This window comes from Chrysemys picta, chromosome 8 (assembly GCF_011386835.1).
Source record: "Chrysemys picta bellii isolate R12L10 chromosome 8, ASM1138683v2, whole genome shotgun sequence".
NCBI lineage: Eukaryota > Metazoa > Chordata > Testudines > Emydidae > Chrysemys > Chrysemys picta.
In genome coordinates, this window is record NC_088798.1 from 13,927,989 (window position 1) to 13,948,902 (window position 20,914).

Sequence of the window (20,914 nt, forward strand, 5' to 3'; positions counted from 1 at the left end):
AAGTCTGGCACCCACCTCTCCTCCTGCACCATGCACCCTGCTAGCCTGACACTCTGCCATTCCTTTCCCACTCCCAAGCCTGGCACCCACCCCTCAGCCTGGCACCCACCTCTCCTCCTGCACCATGCACCCTGCTAGCCTGACACTCTGCCATTCCTCTCCCGCTCCCAAGCCTGGCACTCACCCCTCAGCCTGGCACCCTCCCCTCCTCCACCGTGCATGCACCATGCACCCTGCCTCCCTCTCGGCCTGCCCTTGCGCTATGCCCACCCCCCAGCCTGGCACCACGCCATCAGCCCCCTTCCCCCCGTGCATGCCCCGTGCCACCCCCCACGCGCAGGCTGGCATCGCCCTGCCCCGGGCCGCCCCTCTGCCCGCGCCCCCCCCGCCCGACCGGCCCTGCTGCATTGTGGTCCCTCCGGCAGCGCGCAGCGAAGATGGCTGAGAAGCAGAAGCACGACGGGCGGGTGAAGATCGGGCACTACGTGCTGGGGGACACCCTCGGGGTCGGCACCTTCGGCAAAGTCAAGAGCTGAGTACCTGGGCTGGGCGCGGCGGCCGCCCCCCGGGGAGGGGGCGCCGGGGAATCGGGATCGCCCGGCTCCGGGAGCAGCGGCGCCGGGCTGGAAGCAGCCCCTCGCTTCTGCTCCACGGACTGGGCAAAGACGAGCCCCCTTCCCCCAGTCCCACCCCCAGGGCCCGCACCCGGCAGCCCCTCGCTCCCTTCCCCCAGGGCCCGCACCCGGCAGCCCCCTCACTCCCTTCCCCCAGGGCCCGTACCGGGCAGTCCCCTGTGCATGCCCCTGCAGCCCCCCAGCTAGGGTGACCAGACAGCAAGTGTGAAAAATCGGGACGGGTGGGGGGTAATAGGAGTCTATGTAAGAAAAAGACCCAAAATTCAGGACTGTCCCTATAAAATCGGGACATCTGGTCACCCTACCCCCAGCTCCCTTCCCCCAGGGCACCAGCCGTGCAGCCCCATCCCTTGCCCCAGTATACGCCACCTCCGATTCCCTGCCCATGGAACAAGCACAGCGCAGTGTCCCTCTTGCCACCAGTGCATGCATCGTTCATCCCTCCAGTTCCCTCCACTGGCCTGCACCCTCCCTCTCATGGATGCACTGTGTGAAGTCCTATCCCTCCCTCTCCCCCCTGTATGCCCCTCACCTATGCCCAGTGCAACAGGTGAGGCCTGTGCAACCTGTAGGCATGTACTATGTGAGTCCCTCTTCCCAGTGTCACCCTCACCTCTCCACCGCCTGTCCTCTTTCCCTCCCTTCGCTGTGCAGCCTTTCCCTACCCTTCGTAAACCAGGCCAGGCGGGCAGCGTGTGGAATCCACTTCCCCTATGCACGCCTGGTACCCTCGCCATAGCCACAGACAGGGGACAGGCTTTCTTATGGTTGGTTACTGTTGCCAGAGAACACCGTGACTGGGATTCCTGTGCAGGGAACCAGACCTGGCAACCGAGGCTGGAAATATTTGCCACGGGCATGTTGAGGCAGCAGCACAATGTCAAGCCACGTAGGTCCCAGGCTGCGGGAGCCAGGCATGCTGCAGAGAATTGGCTTGGGCAGCGGTGTGGTGATTACAGCTGAATGATAACCCTGCCTATTATTCACACAAAAGAATGTGGGTGTTAGGGTGACCAAATGTCCTAATTTCATATGGACAGTCCCAATATTCAGGCTTTTTTCTTATATAGGCGCCTATTATTCCTACCCCATCCCGATTTTTCACACGTGCTCTCTGGTCACCCTAGTCCTAGTGGGTGTTAACTTTAAGAACTGAATGCTTCCCTCTTCACCTGGTATGTGTCCTTCCTAAAGCTGGAGCGTCCCTGCTGCCTGTGGGATATTGTGTGGGGCTGGTGGAGAGCGGGGAAGCAAGCTACTCCTAGAGAGAAGAGGGTAATTGTGCCAGAGGAATGCTGAATGGGTGCGAGCAGGAGGTTTCAGGGAGATTCAACCCCCACTCTTTAATAACCATATGCAGCCATTTCTAACCCTGACCTTTACATTCCTCATTTGTCTGTGGGTAAGAAAAGAGCGTGTTCAAATGTTCATTTTTGCATATGGAGGAGATTGGGAACGAAGTGGTGACTGAAGGGACCTGTCTTAGCTATTTACTGACGACCAGCATCTTCGCGTCTGTTGTGTCCTATGTATCAGTCTTGAGCTCCATCTGTGTCACTGCTGTAGAAGATGTAGCAGGTGTCATGTTGGGGAATAGGGGTGGTGAGCAAGAGCCAAAGATGATTTCTTCTCCCTATCCCTAAATACATTATACTCCCAGAATCAAAGCAGCTTTGGGTTGAGAACTGTAGCAGAAGGGATAGGGAGTCAGGGTTGATTTATACATAGGAATTCCTACAGCAGAGGCTGATTCGTGATCAGTCAGAAGTCACCTGGCACTTGCAAGTCAGATACAATCTTTACCTCAGCTGTCTGAAAGATTTGTGAATAAAAGTACATGCACCGTCTTTTTTTCCTATTAATTCGAACGTTAAGTCGAATTTTGACTTTTCTCATATAACAGTACCAAAGAAAAATACACAATTCATCTGGTCTCTTAGAAAAAAAAATGTTCCTCTTCACTCAACAAATCCCAAATGCCCAGAATAAAGAGTTGTCAGGATAAATAAACCTGGCAAAAAGGGACCATTTAAATAATTAAATCATTACTGTATTCAATCCTGACTTTCAGACACAACCAGCAGTTTCCCAAAGACGTGTTTAAAGCAATGTAACCAATTCGGATTTAAGAAAAGTTCTTTTCATGGAGTAGTGCCTTATACGTATAATTTTTCGCAGTATTGTGCCTAAAACACCATCCCCTTTTCTAGTGGGAGTTTGGCATATGCAAAGTGGATTTATGGTTTCCGAACTGAGATTAAACTAGGTGTGTTCTTTGTGTGCTAAATTATAGCAATTTTGATTTAATGGGCAGTAGAGTAGCCTGTAATCATTGTGTTCTAACAAGAAACATGAAGGAAATTAGATATATTATGAGCTATCAATTCAAGCGTATATATATTTTGCATAATTATTTCCTGTTCACTCAGAATCTGAGATGTATAGTCATTTTACAACCATTTTTCAGGCTGATTTTTTTTTAATAACCCTAGTGATCTGGCACTGTCACTTTGCACAGTGCATTAGGGAAGTCACTGTTCCTGCCCCCCAAAAGTATACTCTTCAAAGATAAGAAAACATAAGCTACCACACAATAATTAAGAAGGGGAAAAGGTGTGGGGATTATCAAGGAGGAAAAAAAGAAGGGATTTCTTGAAGATGAGGGATGGTTTTAAGGAGGGACTGGAATTTAGTTAAAAGAGGAAGAGGTAACAGGATTCAGCAAGAGATCCAAGATGGGATGGGCTGAGTGGCTAGAAGGAGTTGTGAGGAGAGTCAAAGACAACAGTGAGATTACAGGTCTCAGGATTTCGTTAGGTGTAGGCAAAAGTATAGTAATTAATAATGGCAGTAAACATATGATGGCAGCACCCAATAGCCCCAGCCAAGATCACGGCTCCATTGTCCTGGGCACTGGTCAAACAGAGCAGAGTTAAACCCTGTCAGAGGGCTGACAAAATAGCCACAAGTAGGGGATAGTGATATAACATACAAGCAAATGGTTATGATGAAGAATTGGGGCAGCTTTGTTAGTTACACGTTTTATTGTTTTTCTTCAATTTCTTTTTAATCGGGGGTAGAGGTAGGGTCAAGAGAGGGGAAGTTAATAATAGGAAATGAGTTCTCTCGCTGTCCCATAAGCTCTTGTGTTCCAGCGGTAGTACTTGCAGAAGCAGTAAGTGCTTTGACTTTTACTGCTTCAGAGAAACCCAGGTGCCTATGAGGTAAAGCTCATGGAGTTTCTGTGGAGAGCTAGGACATTTGGGGACTTCAGCGTTCATTAAACTTTCATGATTGGTGCAACTTATTGCAAGAGAAATATTGTTTCTTTTCATGACTATTTTCTGCTCAAAAATAGCTAAATCAGAAAGGGCCATTTTTAGAAAGAGCTTTGTTTACATCTCTTCCACGCTCGCCTTGTTAACCGCTTACGATGCATGTTTGCCAAACGCTGACAATAATGCAATGTTCAAAGAAGAAGTAGGTACTTAAGAAGAGTAACACTATACATTTTCTTTTGACTTGGCATCTATTGACTCTAATAGGCTTTGCATCAGGCCCTGAACGTGCGTAATAAAATAAAGGGAGAAGTGCACTGAAAAATGGCGTGATGCTGATAATCCAGGAGTATTAGAGTCTTTGGGCCCTCTGGGCCCCTCTCTTTAGGAGGAAAGACTACATCAGAATCTCTGAGTTTCTCCTCTGTGGAGTATCCCCACACCTTTCCCTCCAAAGGGAGGGTTTTGTGATCCCGTGGAGGGGTACATCCTGCCAACCCCAAGGATCTGTGCGTCAAAGTAGCACTACCCCCCAGGCCTAAGGATGGTCTTCCTCTCCACGCATGTAGTAAGGCCGGCAGCCAATGCTTCTGAGAAGGTTTGCTGTCACTGGCTGAATCCCCCACCCCACTACTGCTCACCTCACTCCTAAGAGGGAGGGGAGGTGTGAAGCAGAGCTCTAGCAACATTACTTCATGTAGGTTTCCCAGCAGACAACCACCAGGTACCAAAAGGGAATGTGCTACACACCATCTGCTTCTAGCTTTTCCCTTGTTTGTGAAGCTCTGCATACGTGATGATGCTGGGGGATTTCTGCAGTTCTCAAGGGAGTGTACATTGGAGCTGCTGCTCCTTCCTTATCACATCACTTTTTCCAAGTACCCTCCCCCCCCGCAAGAACCTGGGGGAAATTAGTTGCAGGATCTACATTTCTAAAACCTATTTCTAATATTAGTGTATGAAAAGTTGTTCATGTACTGTGAGCAACAAGTTTCACAGCTTCCACAACATGGAATCACAGAAGTGGCTGGAGGGACCTCAAGAAGTCATCCAGTCCAGCCCCCTGCGCTGAGGCAGGACCAAGTAAACCTAGACCATCCCTGACAGGTGTTTATCCAGCCTCTTCTTAAAAACCACAACCTCCTTTGGAACCTATTCCAGAGCTTAACTACCCTTATAATTAGAAACTTTTTCCTAGTATCTACCATAAATCTCCCTTGCTGCAGATTAAGCAGATTAATACTTAACTAACCTCCAGTGGATAGGGAGAACTGTCCTCTTTTTAACAGCCTCTGACAATTGATCACTATCCTCTTTATAACCTCTCTTAACAGCTGTTATCAGGGGCCCCCTCATTCTTCTTTTCTCAAGACAAAACAGGCCCAGCTTTTTTAACCTTTCCTCAGAGATCAGGTTTTCTAAACCTTTTATCATTTTTGTTGCTCGCCTCTGGACTGTCTCCAGTTTGTCCACATCTTTCCTAAGGGGTGGTGCCCAGGATTGACACGGTTCTCCAGCTGAGGCCTCACCTGTGCCAACTAGAGTGGGATAATTACCTGCCATGTCTTACATATCACGTTCCTGTTAATACCACCCAGAATGATACGACCCTCTTTAGCAATGGCATCACATTGTTGACTCATATTCAATTCGTGATCTACTGTAATCCTCAGATCCTTGTCAGCAGTACTACCTCCTAGCCAGTTATTCCCCACTGTGTATAGTGGAGAGGAACACAGACTCCCAACTAGACCCAGTAGCTTAAGATAAAATCATTAGAAAGAACAGAACACAAACTAACCACCAAAGATAAAATGAAGGCTAGCCACAGCAACCTACTAAACAGGGCAGAAAAGTGTGTTTACTCCAGCATGGAAAAATTCCTCTGGCTGGAAACAGCTACATTAGAAACCTGAAGGGTTTAAAAGGCGATTTATAGTCACTCTTTGTCTCTCAAGACATACGTGTCGGCTTAACAAGTCACTGGGGAGTGAAACAATAATATCTCTGTATCTAATGCTTACTGTAAGCAAAAGATGGATTACAAAGCAGACTGTTATTTTTAATTATTAATGTGTTTGAACTTAAAAACTGCAAAGGTGCGTGTTGTTTTTCAGGGATGGAAAGAAGATAAGCTATTCAGCAGCATTATTTCTTTAAATACAGTCTTTCGGGCCTGGTCTAGTCTTATGAGTGAGGATGGGAGTGATGTAAATACATAGTAGAATATAATATGTCATTGGTATATAAAAGACTGTGCTGAACACAGGGCTGAGATCTGGGTTCTGTTCCTGGCTGTGTCACTTCTGCATGACTGTGACCAAGCCACTTCACTTTGTTGTGCCTCAGTTTCCCCACCTAAAGCAGTTCTATCATCTTACTGACCACAAGAGATGTGGCATGGTATAATTCTTTAATATCCGAAAATGGTTTGAGATTCTCCAATGGAAGGCGCTTCGATGAGCACATGCAAAGTATTATTTATTGTGCGTCATACTGTTGAGGTGTGTGATTTGTAGGCCTTAAATGTGGGGTTTCTATTGTCCTGCCAAAGTATATGTCCTGGGAGCTTATCCATCCCTGATGCAAGGTCTATAGATATTGATGTGCTCTATTCCAGTCCCCTTTCTCGCCTCCCCCGCTTCTCCATCAGAGTATATAACCTGTACTCCATGTACATGCTACATTAACCCTGGCTGGAAGAGAGACTGCCTTCCTTCCAGAACTATGCCACAAAGGGCCTGGGGAGAATTCTCCCAGTGCAGGGTCATCATAAGTGGCCATACACTGTCTCCCTCGCAAATGTAGAAGGGGGCCGTTGCTTTAGCATAGCATTTTCTAGAAATTCTGGGCTGCAGAGCTGCCCATAAGCAGCAGGGCATAGGATGCTGTAAATCAGAGCAATCCTTGGGAAACTGTAATTTCCAGAATCCCAAGAGATGCAAAGGTGCCTCCTAATACTGATGATTGGTATTTTCTATGTACTGCGCTCTGAGAATGACCCTCTTTACCTCAGCCCATAGTTAAATCCCTAACTTGCGTGTATAATACAAACCATAGCATATTGCAGTTCCATTTACTCTTCATAATATTTAAAACATTAAAATGGACATGCAAAGCGGTGCTTTTATTTTCAAGTGTTTTATTTTTGGGATACTCTTATTGAGGAAAGAATCTCTGGCAGTGCTTATCTCTTCGCTAATAATAATGACCTCGTTCACCCAGAATGGTAACAGCGTTACTGCTCTGTCATTTTCATGCTCTGCTCCGGTTCGCACTCAGACACTGCAATGTGCTTCTAGTGATCTGCTTAAAGCCTTTAAAATGATATGCTGTTAATAATTTAATGGCAGGGTTTATCCATAAAACAGTTATTACTCCCTGTCTTGGGCTTCAGATTATTATTATGTGGCTTCCCTGATTACGAATGTCACTGTATCTTTGTGTTTATTGTAAGCAAGTTTTCAGTGTAATCAAAAAAAAAAAAAATCAAAACCAAAACAAACAAAAACCCCACCTGTGCCCCACCTTATTAATGTAGTATAAGAAACATTAACCATTTTGTAACTATATGTAATCCAACGCTGTTAGATAGAAACATCTGATTAAGGCATTATTTTAGAAAATACGTATTAGAGTGCATTAAGCAAATTCTCAAGTAGAAATAAATCAGCTTTTTAAAAATGTAGTGATTTTAATCTCTTAAAATATGTCAGTGGTTTCATTGGTTTCCCCCTGTTTTAGATTAAATTTTGGATCTCTTTTCATACAGAGAACTCCTTAGTTATGTAATTATTAAACTATAGATTTATTTTAAAGACTTAACTAAAGTTGATTCCTATGGAAGATAGTAAAATAAGTGACATCAGTGATAGGAAAGGCACCCACAGCATTTACTAAACTTATGGTAATTAAGGATATGTAGCATCAGGACAAAACTGAGAATTTTCAGTTCAAACATAATCTCAGTGCTAAGATACATCTGCGGGTGCGAGAGCTGGGTATTTACTAAAAATTGTAGACAGAGAACTAGATACTTTTAAAAATAAATGTCTGCGAAAGATTCTGGGCATTGGCTGGAAAGACTTTGTTACAATGAAGAGTTCTGAGAAATCACCAACTATCGGCTCATTCATTGCCACCAGAATCAGAAGGATGCACTGGACATATCTGGGGCGTACCAACACACAGATTCCCACATGAAGGTACTGGTGTAAGGAAATGAGGGCAGTCAAGAGAAACCTGAAGAAGACCTCTTCGCCAGGAGGGCAGAACAGGTCATCTCTGTGCCATAGAACAGACAGAAGTAGCAGCAAATGACAGAGAGGAATGGAAGAAACTAGTTTTTGGCATGTGTTCTAATATAGGCACGGGAAAGATGTTATGTAATGGTAATTAACTATATGAAGCTAAAAGCAAAATATTAACCAATCCTGCAAAAATGTATACTGGTACTTATGTTTGCATGCTGTGAGTTGCAATGGGATAACTTTCAGGTTGAAGTTCTGGCCTCTTTGAAGTTTCAGTGTCAAGAAAGACTCCCGTTAACATCAGTTGAGCCATTATTCCACCCACTCTATGTCAAGTTTAGCATGTGTAAGTCTTTGCAGGCTCCTCACCATTTCTAAAATTATGGGCAAAAAAAAAATGGTGTTAAAGGCTTTCAAGTTGTAAACTGCGACATAAATGTTAATGCCAGAGGCATTATTGCTATGTTATGCAAGGAGCTTCCTTGTTATAATTTTGGCTTCATATACACAGAACACTTTGTGACACAGGCTGTTCAATTGCAAGGAGTGGGTCTAATTCTAAGCTCTCACACACCATTTTTAATCTGATGTGATTCCACTAACCTCAGTAGAATTACACTGATGTAAATTGAGGGTAAGTGAGAGCAAAGTCAGTCCCAATGTGCTCAATAGGAGACAAACAACACCAACCCATTTCTCTCTGACCTGTATTTTTAAAAAATGTACTCAAGTTTTCAGCAGCAGCATCTCCCCTAAAATCAGGGCTTACTACAAGTCTTAAGAACTGGTTTCCCACTGCAGTATTCAGGAGCCAAGAAACACAACTGTGGAAACTCCCATTGAGTAAAGACTTCTGCAGAATTTGGCCTTTGCTGTTATTTTGCACAGCGGGAGGATTGCATATAATTATTTAAGTGTGTAAAGTTCTATTTTTAAGACTAGGTTATTTGAGATTTATTCTACCCCTGTGTGACAATAAATATTCTCCCCCGTGATTTATGTGTATCTATTTCTGATTAACCTAATCTTTACATGCTGTAAATCCTTGCAATTTAGCCTTGGATATGAGCTCCACAGAGACAGATTGCCCCTTCAGGGACATATTTTTTTCAGTATTTTTTGTTTATATGTTTTTAGCACTTGTGTGCTAAGACTCTATAGGGAAAGTAATCTACACCAGACTACATAACAGTCTAGACCTTGGCATTATTCTTGATTATATCTTTCTGCTGAACATAACCCCTGTACAGAGGGCTAGTTTAAGACCTATGCATCACGTAAGTCCCACTTAAGCCCTGTAAGTTCACTGAGGGCTTGTCTACACTTACCGGGGGGATTGACGAGCGGCGATGGATGCATCAGTGGCCAGTTTAGCGGGTCTAGTGAAGACCCACTAAATCGACTGCAGACCGCTCTCCTGTCAACTCCTGTACTCCACCAGATCGAGAAGAGTAGGGGGATTCGACAGGAGAGCATCTCCTGTCAACATCGCATAATGTGGACGCTGCGGTAAGTAGGTCTAAGCTATGTCGATTTGAGTTACGCTATTTATGTAACTCAAATCGCGTAGTTTAGATTGAATTTCCCCTGTAGTGTAGACAAGGCCTAAGGCTTAAGTGGTACATAAACCTTGTATTAATCAATTTCTCCCTTGAAGAACTGGAAGCCCTATGTAAAGGCAAGTCCCTTCCTGGCATCCTACTCCCCAGAGGACACTATAACTACAGCTGGTTGGGAATTTTTCAGCAAACAGAGTGTCAGTCTCCCATGTGAGGGCCCTAACCACTGGGTTATTGTCAGTTCTTAGGGGAAGGGTGAGAGTCATATTATCTCACACTCACCGAAGTTTTTAAAGGTCTACTTTTTGTTCTAATGCAGAACGAAAAAAGATGTTTACATTTTAATAATATTTGCCAAATGGAATTCTTTTCCAGACAGCCCTCCTCTGGAGGCCGCATGAACATGTGTCTCTGCTTATTTTATCAGGGGTAAATTCTGAGATTTCTACTAAGTGTTTATTAAGCTTTTGCAAAGATAGATGTCTGTGTAAGGCCTTCAGGACTGGATCCCTTGGTTATGGTGAAAACAGTTTGGGAGAGGGTGATTGGAGTAGTCATCAAGTCCAGAGTATGGAATGTGAACATAATCTGTCATTCAGACTAAATGCATCTTAGCAGCTAATAAGTATTAGATTTCCAGAAAGCCTTTGACAGCGTCCCTCACCAAAGGCTCTTACGTAAATTAAGTAGTCATAGGATAAGAGGGAAGGTCCTTTCATGGATTGAGAACTGGTTAAAAGACAGGGAACAAAGGGTAGGAATAAATGGTAAATTCTCAGAATGGAGAGGGGTAACAAGTGGTGTCCCCAAAGGGTCAGTCCTAGGACCAATCCTATTCAACTTATTCATAAATGATCTGGAGAAAGGGGTAAAAAGTGAGATGGCAAAGTTTGCAGATGATACTAAACTGCTCAAGATAGTTAAGACCAAGGCAGACTGTGAAGAACTTCAAAAAGATCTCACAAAACTAAGTGATTGGGCAACAAAATGACAAATGAAATTTAATGTGGATAAATGTAAAGTAATGCACATTGGAAGAAATAACCCCAACTAAACATACAATATGATGGGGGCTAATTTAGCTACAACGAATCAGGAAAAAGATCTTGGAGTCATCATGGATAGTTCTCTGAAGACGTCCACACAGTGTGCAGCAGCGGTCAAAAAAGTAAACAGGATGTTAGGAATCACCAAAAAGGGGATAGAAAATAAGATGGAGTGTATCTTATTGCCCTTATATAAATCCATAGTACGCCCACATCTTGAATATTGCGTACAGATGTGGTCTGCTCATTTCAAAAAAGATATACTGGCATTAGAAAAGGTTCAGAGAAGGGCAACTAAAATGATTAGGGGTTTGGAACGGGTCTTATATGAGGAAAAATTAAAGAAGCTAGGACTTTTCAGCTTGGAAAAGAGGAGACTAAGGGGGGATATGATAGAGGTATATAAAATCATGAGTGATATAGAGAAAGTAAATAAGGAAAAGTTATTTACTTGTTCCCATATACAAGAACTTGGCGCCACCAAAGGAAATTAATGGGCAGCAGGTTTAAAAGGAAGATCTTCTTCACACAGCGCACAGTCAACTTGTGGAACTCCTTGCCTGAGGAGGTTGTGAAGGCTAGGACTATAACAGCATTTAAAAGAGAACTGGATAAATTCATGGAGGTTAAGTCCATTAATGGATATTAGCCAGGATGGGTAAGGAAGGGTGTCCCTAGCCTCTGTTTGTCAGAGGGTGGAGATAGATGGCAGGAGAAAGATCACTTGATCATTGCCTGTTGGGTTCACTCCTTCTGGGGCACCTGGCATTGGCTACTGTCGGGAGACAGGATACTGGGCTAGATGCACCTTTGGTCTGACCCAGTATGGCCATTCTTATGTTCTTATGTTATTTTCTAATTCTCACAAGAAGTAGTACATTAAGTGGTGACAGAAGGAGGCTGGCTTAAACTGACAAAAGCTGGGAAATTTCACATTAAGTTAAAAACTCTGAGCCACATTCTCCTATCGTGTTACACCACTGCCATCCATGTAAGTAATTTGGACCAGTACAACTCAGAGCAGAGTTTGGCTTGCTCTACTGAAGCGCTCGATAAGGCATGCTTGGAAAATCCCAGTGTATGATACATGCAGGGCTTTGTGGGCGAGAGAAAGTAGCTTTAGTTTAATGTGGTTAGAAACAGAAGGCAGCATAGGAGGGATTAAAAATATCTGTGGTTAGGGGAAGGATTGCAACATAAGGGGAGAGACAGGGTTAACTCCATCCTTTCACCTCCCTAATGGCTTGACGTTCAGTGAGAACGAAGCTGCACCTTAAAATACATAACTAGTCAGAAACTACTTGCTTGTGGATCTCTGGATAAAACGTGTATAGACTGGTCATCCTTCAGTATAGCTTGCAGGATTGTGAGCACTCTGTATAGAACTTCATAGATAATGCTCAGTTCCACTCTCTCCATCCTGGGCGAGGATGGGAGGACTTTGAAGGCTCCATAAGCTCATCCCTTTCATAGGAGTGCATGGAAAAAGTGCCTCAGAAACAGAAAAGTGCCTCTCTGACTGCATAGTTTCCATGTCCATCAGAGCTGTGGCCTCTGAAACTTTCTGTAAAGTGGTCAGTTGTGTCTACGTCATAAATCCAGGCTTGGGGCCTGGACTGAGATCACCAGACTCATTTCACACAGGGCCACTGAGTCATCTGCAGATGGTGACAACAATGTGGCTTGGACTTGAATCACTAACCTAGAGATGATATCCCTTTATTAGTCATCGAGTCCAAACACCAGTCCCCACGCAGGCCTCTGGTTCCCAACTTTCAGACAATTTACCCATTATGACCCTCCTCCCATTGTTCCCTCAGAACCCACCTATGTCAGTAAGCTAAATTACTCCTACAGGTCATTGCATTCTCTTTAGTGACATACTAATGTTCTCTTTCCATTAGTTGGAGAACACCAGCTGACAGGACATAAAGTTGCCGTAAAAATTTTAAATAGACAGAAAATTCGGAGTTTGGATGTGGTTGGGAAAATCAAGAGAGAAATTCAAAACCTAAAACTCTTTCGGCACCCTCATATTATCAAACTGTGAGTACTACTGCTACTGCTTCTCTTTGTTCAGATTCCATTTCAATTCTGTGGTGCGTCAGAGGGAATGCTCTTGAATGCATTTCTGTTTTACTAGCAAATTAAATAACACTTGCTGAAGATGGAAAAGAGTGAAATAGTAAGTTTCCATTTTGAGAAACAGTGAACGGAGCCAGCTAATTAATATTCTCTTAAATAATTCATTCAAGACATTTTGTAATTTTTTGCAAATAAGCTGAGACGTCTGTTCATTATGGGCTTGTCCCATGCCCATTGAAATCAGTGAGGTTTTGGATCAGGCTGCCTTCGTGCAGTTCTAGTCATGAACCTACCAAGTTATAAATTAAGGCTTTAATCCTACAAGTCTTACACACATGCTTCACTTTACTTGACTTCAGTGGCATGACTCCCAGTAATATACAAAGCTAAACAGGTGTACGGGTTTTTGCTGAGTTAGGGCCCAGTCTTGCTACATTGAAGTCAATGAGAGCAGAATCAGAGCCTTAGAAAACTATACAGACCAGTCTCACTGGGAAGTTTGGGTTATTAACTTGGCAATCCCATGCATAGTAAACTTTACTGAATCAAGTTCTGCATACTTACACCTGTGCAAGCCCTGTTTTCAATCGAAAGGCAATGGTGACTGAGAACTGAGGGCTACAAGTAACTACCATAGGTGTCAATGGGAGTTATTGTTCCCTCTTCTCTTTTGGCCTGATCCGGCAGTCTTTGAAGGCAATGAGACTTTTGTCTGAGTAATGACTACATGATCAGGCTCTTGAGGTGAAATCCTAGCCCCAAACCAATAGGAGTTCTCCATTAATGGTCTGGATATCAGAAGACTAAGGTTTCCATTTTCTGTTTATGATGATAAAATTCTGGTAAGAATTTTCAAAACTGACACTCCGAAGTATCCGAATTTAAGTTGCAAATAGGTAACTGCACTGCAATAGAGGGGTAGCCGTGTTAGTCTGAATCTGTAAAAAGCAACAGAGGGTCCTGTAGCACCTTTAAGACTAACAGAAGTATTGGGAGCATAAGCTTTCGTGGGTAAGAACCTCACTTCTATATTGGGAGCATAAGCTTTCGTGGGTAAGAACCTCACTTCTTCAGATGCAAGAAGTGAGGTTCTTACCCACGAAAGCTTATGCTCCCAATACTTCTGTTAGTCTTAAAGGTGCCACAGGACCCTCTGTTGCTTTGCACTGCAATAGTTTAGTATTCTCAGATTAAAAATCCAGAAACCTCAAGGCTTAACTGCACAAGTCAAGTTATTATAGTAGCCAGCCATTAAATACATTTGGCATTTCTATAAAATAAAGTGGTTGAATGGCAATTAGAAGGATAATCTGATGTTTAGAGCATTGGCATGTATCTAGTGAGCCTTCCTCTGAGAGGGAAGGGGTCAAATTCTGCTTCCAGTTAATCCACCGTAATTCTGAGGGAACTATTGACTTGAATGGAGTTACTCCACAGTATCATTAGCATATTTGAGAACAGATTGGTACCATTTCATAAACCAAGTAGCAAAAAGTGCTTCTCAAAGAGGCATCTGGCACCCTGAGTCTCAACCAGTTCTCATATATGTCAAAGACAACAAATTATGGCCTAAAAATTAAATTGAAGTTAAGAACATCAATAGGGTCTGGGATAAATAATTGAATCATGAAATGGTATGTTAAAGAAAATTAGCAAGTGAGAATGCATTACATTTACTTTATCTTTTTTCTTGTATACATTAACGAATTATCAGAGACTTTGGTTTACTGGATCTCAAACCACGCTAAAGTGTATTAACCCTTATTGATCTTTTGAGGGTTTTACTGAACACGATGTATTTACATGCAGTTTTAAGAAGACAGGAAGTTATTTGTTCACTTCTAATGTAATGATACAGAACACAAATTCAACTATAAGCAGTGCAAACACAAAATCGGAGTACAAGAAAATGGATGTGAACCTCAGCTGGTGTTGCTATAAATTTATGTAACTTCATTGAGGTCAATAAAGTTATGCCAATTTACACTAGCTGAGAAACTGGAGTGAAATAGGAAAGATTCAAACTGCCTATAGTACCTAGAGTTCTTTTCTCCTGTATCCTCAATACAAAGGGGGAGGGGGAAGGAGTTAATATTCCTTTTTTGCTTTTGAAGGCAGCCTGCATCTCTTAAGACATTGCTGTAAATCTTAGCCAAAATGGAAATTTTAAAATCAGGTTAGTCCTAAGTGTGGTAAACTACTGTAGCAAAGATTTCAGAGGATTATGTAAAAGCTTAAGAAATAAAGAAGTGAATTTGTGAAACAGATCCTTTCAGCAGACCACTGAAAGATATTATGTTTGTTTGCATCTTAAAATATAAGTGATTGCTTTTCATATATGGAAAGCAATTTTATACACAAGATCAAAACAAATGTTTATTTTACGAAGAAGTTATAATAGTAAACTGTTTAAAAACCTTGCCTTGTTGTTACTAATCAAGTCTTTTTAAATTCTCTCTTTTGTTTTTGAAGGTATCAGGTCATCAGCACTCCAACTGATTTTTTCATGGTAATGGAATATGTATCTGGTGGCGAATTGTTTGATTACATCTGTAAGCATGGACGTGTAAGTGACAGTATCTTGTCAAGATAAAGATTCCTGTGGGAAAACGATGGTGCTGAGGAATAAAATGGTTTTGCAAAATGGGATACTTTCTTGCGCAGGGGTCGGCAACCTTTGGCATGCAGCCCGCCAAGGTAAGCACCCTGGCAGGCCGGGATGGTTTGTTTATCTGCCGCGTCCACAGGTTCGGCCGATCGCGGCTCCCACTGGCCGCGGTTCGGCACTACAAGCCAATGGGGGCTGCAGGAGGCAGCGCAGGCCGAGGGATGTGCTGGCCGCCACTTCCCGCAACCCCCATTGGCCTGGAGCGCCGAACTGCAGCCAGTGGGAGCTGCGATCGGCCGAACCTGCGGATACGGCAGGTAAACAAACCAGCCCGGCCCACCAGGGTGCTTACCCTGGCGGGCCGCATGCCAAAGGTTGCCAATCCCTGTTCTAGCTAAATGGAACAAAAATAGTCCTATCCTGAATATCTTGCATTTGGCCTAGAATACAGTTGTATATATCACTTTGCAACTACTCCATGTTGTGTTACAGCATATAAACAAAAAAGCAAAAAACAAAAACAAGCCAGAGAAATAAGCCAATCAAATAATAAACCTACTGTTAAATACAAGGAAAATCACTAGTAACTCCCTTACGGATGTCTTAGTAAGATTCATACAGCCACCAGCCAGGAACATAAGAACATATAAGATGGACTAATAAGGATCTCAGTTAGGATACCGGAAAAGCTCAGGCTACAATGCTAATGTTCTTCTCTCCCGGTAGTGTCACAAAATAAATGCATTTTATACTAAACTCTTTTGTATAAGTACGGTGGTAGAAGGAGTCATTTCCATTGGTCCTTTACATTTATGAATACAATTCTGATTTACAGTAGGATTTTTTTTCCAGTTTATAGAAAATACTTGATCTTTCTAAGTATTAAAGTTAGGCCTTTCTGGACTTTGACATTTAGAAACTACATTTTTCATGAAAGAACATTACAAAATTGTCAGTATAAATGGCCAGAAACACACTTTCTTAGATCTAATTCCCCATTGCATTCTTCCTAATTATAGAATCATAGAGCTGCTCCATTTTTAACCTCTACAAAGCCACCTACTTCATTCCTCATGACTGAATTGTTCCCTGTAGAACATTGTGCAATGCTTTCTCAAGTCTAGATTAAAATCTCCTGTGACAGGACTGCTATTGGTTCCCTTGAGAGACTAGGCCACAGTCTAATAGATTTCACTATTAGGAAGGTCTTTGTCAGTGCTTAATTTGTAATCAAAGAGGTGCGGCGGCTCAGAGCAATTTTTTTTTACATTCATAACTGACACAGCAAGCCCAGAGGTGCAGGGGCTATAAACTGCCAAGATGTGCCGGAGCTCAGCCCTGACACAAATTAAGCACAAGTCTTTGTGACAGCCAGTCTAAATTGAGCTTTTCCTAATTTCGTCACATGACTCCTAGTTATTAGCTTTATTTCAAAACAGTAACGCAGTATAAAATGCAAGGGGAAAAATCTGCTTTATACATTTGTCTCTGCTTACAATCTGTTTACTGTAATTTTATCTGTGCATCATAGAGCTTTTCAGCTCATGACGGAGCCAAAGCTGTTTTGCCAAGTGTCGTTTCAGAGAAAGCTTTAACCGTTTCCCGGTGTTTTGTAGGTGGAAGATGCAGAGGCTAGACGCCTTTTCCAGCAGATTCTCTCTGCAGTGGATTACTGTCACAGGCATATGGTTGTCCACAGAGACCTGAAACCAGAGAATGTGCTGCTGGATGCACACATGAATGCCAAGATAGCTGATTTTGGTATGTGACCCCAACAGCATTCCAGAAATGTAGCCAGCTACAAGCCACTTGCTGGAGTGTGTCAACATAACATGCCTTACAGAACTGAGTCAGTTTGCATGGCCATTAACAATTTCATAATTTTAATTGAAGAGTTCATAATTGTAAACACTCACCCTTCAATGAAGACAGGCATGGCTAGTGAGATCTCTTGTGTTTGTAGTATAAACATACATGGAACAGTGGAGAAACAAGGTAATTTGCATATTCATCACGGTTTTCAGCGTAATAATTAAAAAAAAATTAGCTAACATTCATGGTAGACTCCAATGCAGTAACACCAGGATGGAATTCGTCCCCGTATGACCATAAGAACGGCCATACTGGGTCAGACCAAAGGTCCATCTAGTCCAGTATCCTGTCTTCCGACAGAGGCCAATGCCAGGTGCTTCAGAGGGAATGAACAGAATACGTAATCATCAAGTGATCCATCCCTGTTGCCCATTCCCAGCCTCTGGCAAACAGAGGCTAGGGACACCATCCCTGCCCATTTGTAATACATGATGCCCCACCATTCCGTAACCGCCCAATTGTTTAATTTTATTATTTCATAATTTCCCCCACTCCTTCCCTTGCTACTTCTCCTGTCATCCTTTTAGAAGCATAGCATTCTCGCTAACCATACATTCAAAGCATGTGTCAATATGCAAGAATCTTGCTTTTAGGGTTGTCGAACATGATGTCAGATGGTGAATTTCTGCGAACTAGCTGTGGTTCCCCAAACTATGCAGCACCTGAAGTCATCTCCGGAAGGTATAACTTAGCATTGAGAAAACCCACTTTAATGCAAGTGTATGTTCAGGTGTGATTCTTGCATTTGTTTTTGTATTTGAAACTTATTCTGTACTACTGTTAAAGATAGCTGGAGCTCCCCCACCCCCTCCATTTTTAAAAGTGGGAGTGAATCTAGTGACAAAACCTTGTTTAGTTTTCTATGATTAAAAATAGAAAACGATCTTTCTAAAAATATTAGAGTTATTAAAAGACATTTTTTTGTTTATATACCTAAATAAAGAATTAGGTAAATATATTTTTAACCTGAATCCTTTTTCATATGCAAGGAGTTTCCTTCCCCAAAATTCTTATTCACCCCCTATGCAAAATTTTGTATCTGTCTATCTGTAATTTTGTTATGTTGGTACAGAGAACTATTCAGTGATAGACCAACCAATTTTACCCACCCACTTCCCAAATCTTAACAATGGTCTCTACCCCTTTTCCATACCTTAACAGTGGTTCCATCTGAAAGGTCTTATCTTCTAGCTTCTTTTAATCAATTTCTTTTTTCAAAAAAATGGTTGCTGTTGTCATGGGACGGAATGTTCATGACTTCCTGTTAAATTAATGATAAACAAAACTGTGAAGCAGTCATGCACTACAGTACTGGTGGCATTTGGCATTTATACAGCACCTTACCTATTGAAAGCACTGCCCAAACCTGAATTAATCTTCATCACACCCAGATGGAAGTATTACCTTTCCTTTCCCATTTCACAGTTGTGAAAATGGAGTCTCGGAGAAAAACTGATTTGTCCAAGTCCGTACAGCAGGCCAGTGACAGAACCAGGATTAGAATGAAGGATTTCCAAATTTAGAATCCTGTACATATTCTTCATAACCACCTGTTTTCCAGTTACGCACCAGTTATTTTTTTATACTATGTCTGGTTTGCATTCATTTTAACAGAAAACAGGTGGCAAGATCCTAGTACACTTTCCCCATATCATTTTTACTGCTGTATCTCATCTAACAGGCCAAATAAACACAGCATTTTGATTAATGTGGATTGTTTCTGATTAAATTCCCTCTCACTTATGCCGGTGGAAGTGATGGCAGAGTTCCTTCTGAATTAGACCACCGGAGGACTGAGTTGAGGCAACAACTCCACTTACAGGGATCCATGAGTCATGCTGGCCAGACAGGGGGCAAAGCCAGAAAGTCCGCAACTGCTGCAGCTCCAGAAAGAAGCTGCAAATCAAGGTTGTCCCCACTTCCTTTAGTAGAGCTCTAACTATGCTTTCATTCAAGCAGTATAGACAATAGTGCTGTATCAGAGGACAGCAAGAGAAAAGGTACAAGTTACTGCCCTCTAGATCCTGAAGGATTGCAAGGACTCAACTGATTCAGTTTATTAGCAATGAATAAAAGAAACAAAAACACCATATACGTCGAAACCAGGTTCATCTACTAATCCCCTGACTATATTGCCTTTCCTTTATCAGGCCTCCCCTCAGACTCCCTCACTGCTGCTCAGCTTCTCATTTTATATCCTGGAAGGGTTTCCCACCCTGCACTGCTCTTAAAGGGACAGCAGCTGTCAGAGTTATCATTACAATGTTTTTCACGTAGCGTGGAGATTGGTCAGTCTGTTAGTTCTGTTGTATGACATTGCACATGGATTTATGTAGGAGACCAGAGTATGTGAGCGGATTCAAAATTCACCTTCTGCCATGGCCTGATGGCTAACACAGCATGAAAGGACAGGTTGTAAGACAGAGCAGATATATCTTGCTTGGGCCTAGAAAACAAATCAGTTTTCATCCTATCAATCTGGGAACTAGCAGAAACACTGGGCCCCCAGAATTGTCAAAAACAAGACCCTAAAGAGAGGTATACTTATGCAACTAAATAATTGGCCAGTTTTTTCCAAAAATGCTGAGTACTCACCAGCTTTCATTGGCCTCAGTAGGAGCTGCTGGGTGACAGGCACTTTTGAAAATAGAGCGAGCTATTTAGGTGCCTGAGTATGGCTGTAGGAACCCAACTTTAGGCATCCAACTTTTGAAAATTTGGCCAAGGAGGAGCATGCTCACAATATTACTGAAAAAAATCCAACCCTCAGTAATCAAAGGAGTGTATCAAGGGCACCCAAGCTTTGCGATAACCGAGCCCACATTAGCAGTTTCCTAGAAGCCTAATTACTGGATCGGACTTGAATACAGATTTCTTACATAAAAAAGTAAACGTACACAGGTATAATATTTGCTTGTAGTTATCTCTGCGTTGGTGGATGTATAGAAATAGTTGGCTGACTCCATCAGCCACTGGAACAAGAAAACAAGCTTTTCACAGAGCAGTTGGAGAGGAAGAGCAAACTTGGTTCCTAGCCTCTTAGATTCATTAGCCTCTGTGGGTTGCACCTCCACGTGTCAGTCTGAGAGAACCAGAGACGCTACAGTGAGGCTGAGTTTTAGGACACTGGGGTAGGAGTACGAACTGAAGCTTTTAGCCTGCAGGGTCCACTTTTAAAGCTCCTCTGCTATATTATAACCTCTACTACAAAGCATATAATGCCAATTGACAAACAGATAAAACCTGGGAAGGAAATCTTCTCTGTTGGCTTGACTTTGCTTAGGTTGTATGCTGGCCCTGAGGTGGATATCTGGAGTTGTGGTGTTATTCTCTATGCTCTTCTCTGCGGGACGCTGCCATTCGACGATGAACATGTTCCCACGCTCTTTAAGAAGATCCGTGGAGGTGTTTTCTACATCCCCGAATATCTCAACCGTTCAGTTGCCACTCTCCTCATGCACATGCTGCAGGTTGACCCACTCAAGCGAGCAACCATCAAGGACATAAGGTAATGTCCCATGCCAGAAGTCACAGCAGAAGCTTTTCTCCTCAAATAGACCTTGTGTGTGGTGGGCAAGCTG

At 42.8% G+C, this 20,914-nt stretch overlaps 1 protein-coding gene across 1 annotated transcript in view; it reads left to right on the plus strand.

Annotated features, from left to right (window-relative positions):
* Positions 1 to 375: 375 nt before the first annotated feature.
* Positions 376 to 20,914, plus strand: part of PRKAA2 (protein kinase AMP-activated catalytic subunit alpha 2) — a 30,292-nt gene continuing 9,753 nt past the window's right edge. The window contains exons 1-6 of the mRNA XM_005284772.5: positions 376 to 531; positions 12,673 to 12,814; positions 15,326 to 15,419; positions 17,078 to 17,222; positions 17,927 to 18,014; positions 20,617 to 20,841. Of these exons, the coding sequence (XP_005284829.1) occupies positions 438 to 531; positions 12,673 to 12,814; positions 15,326 to 15,419; positions 17,078 to 17,222; positions 17,927 to 18,014; positions 20,617 to 20,841 (788 nt within the window). The 5' untranslated portion in view covers positions 376 to 437. The remainder of the gene's footprint in view (positions 532 to 12,672; positions 12,815 to 15,325; positions 15,420 to 17,077; positions 17,223 to 17,926; positions 18,015 to 20,616; positions 20,842 to 20,914) is intronic.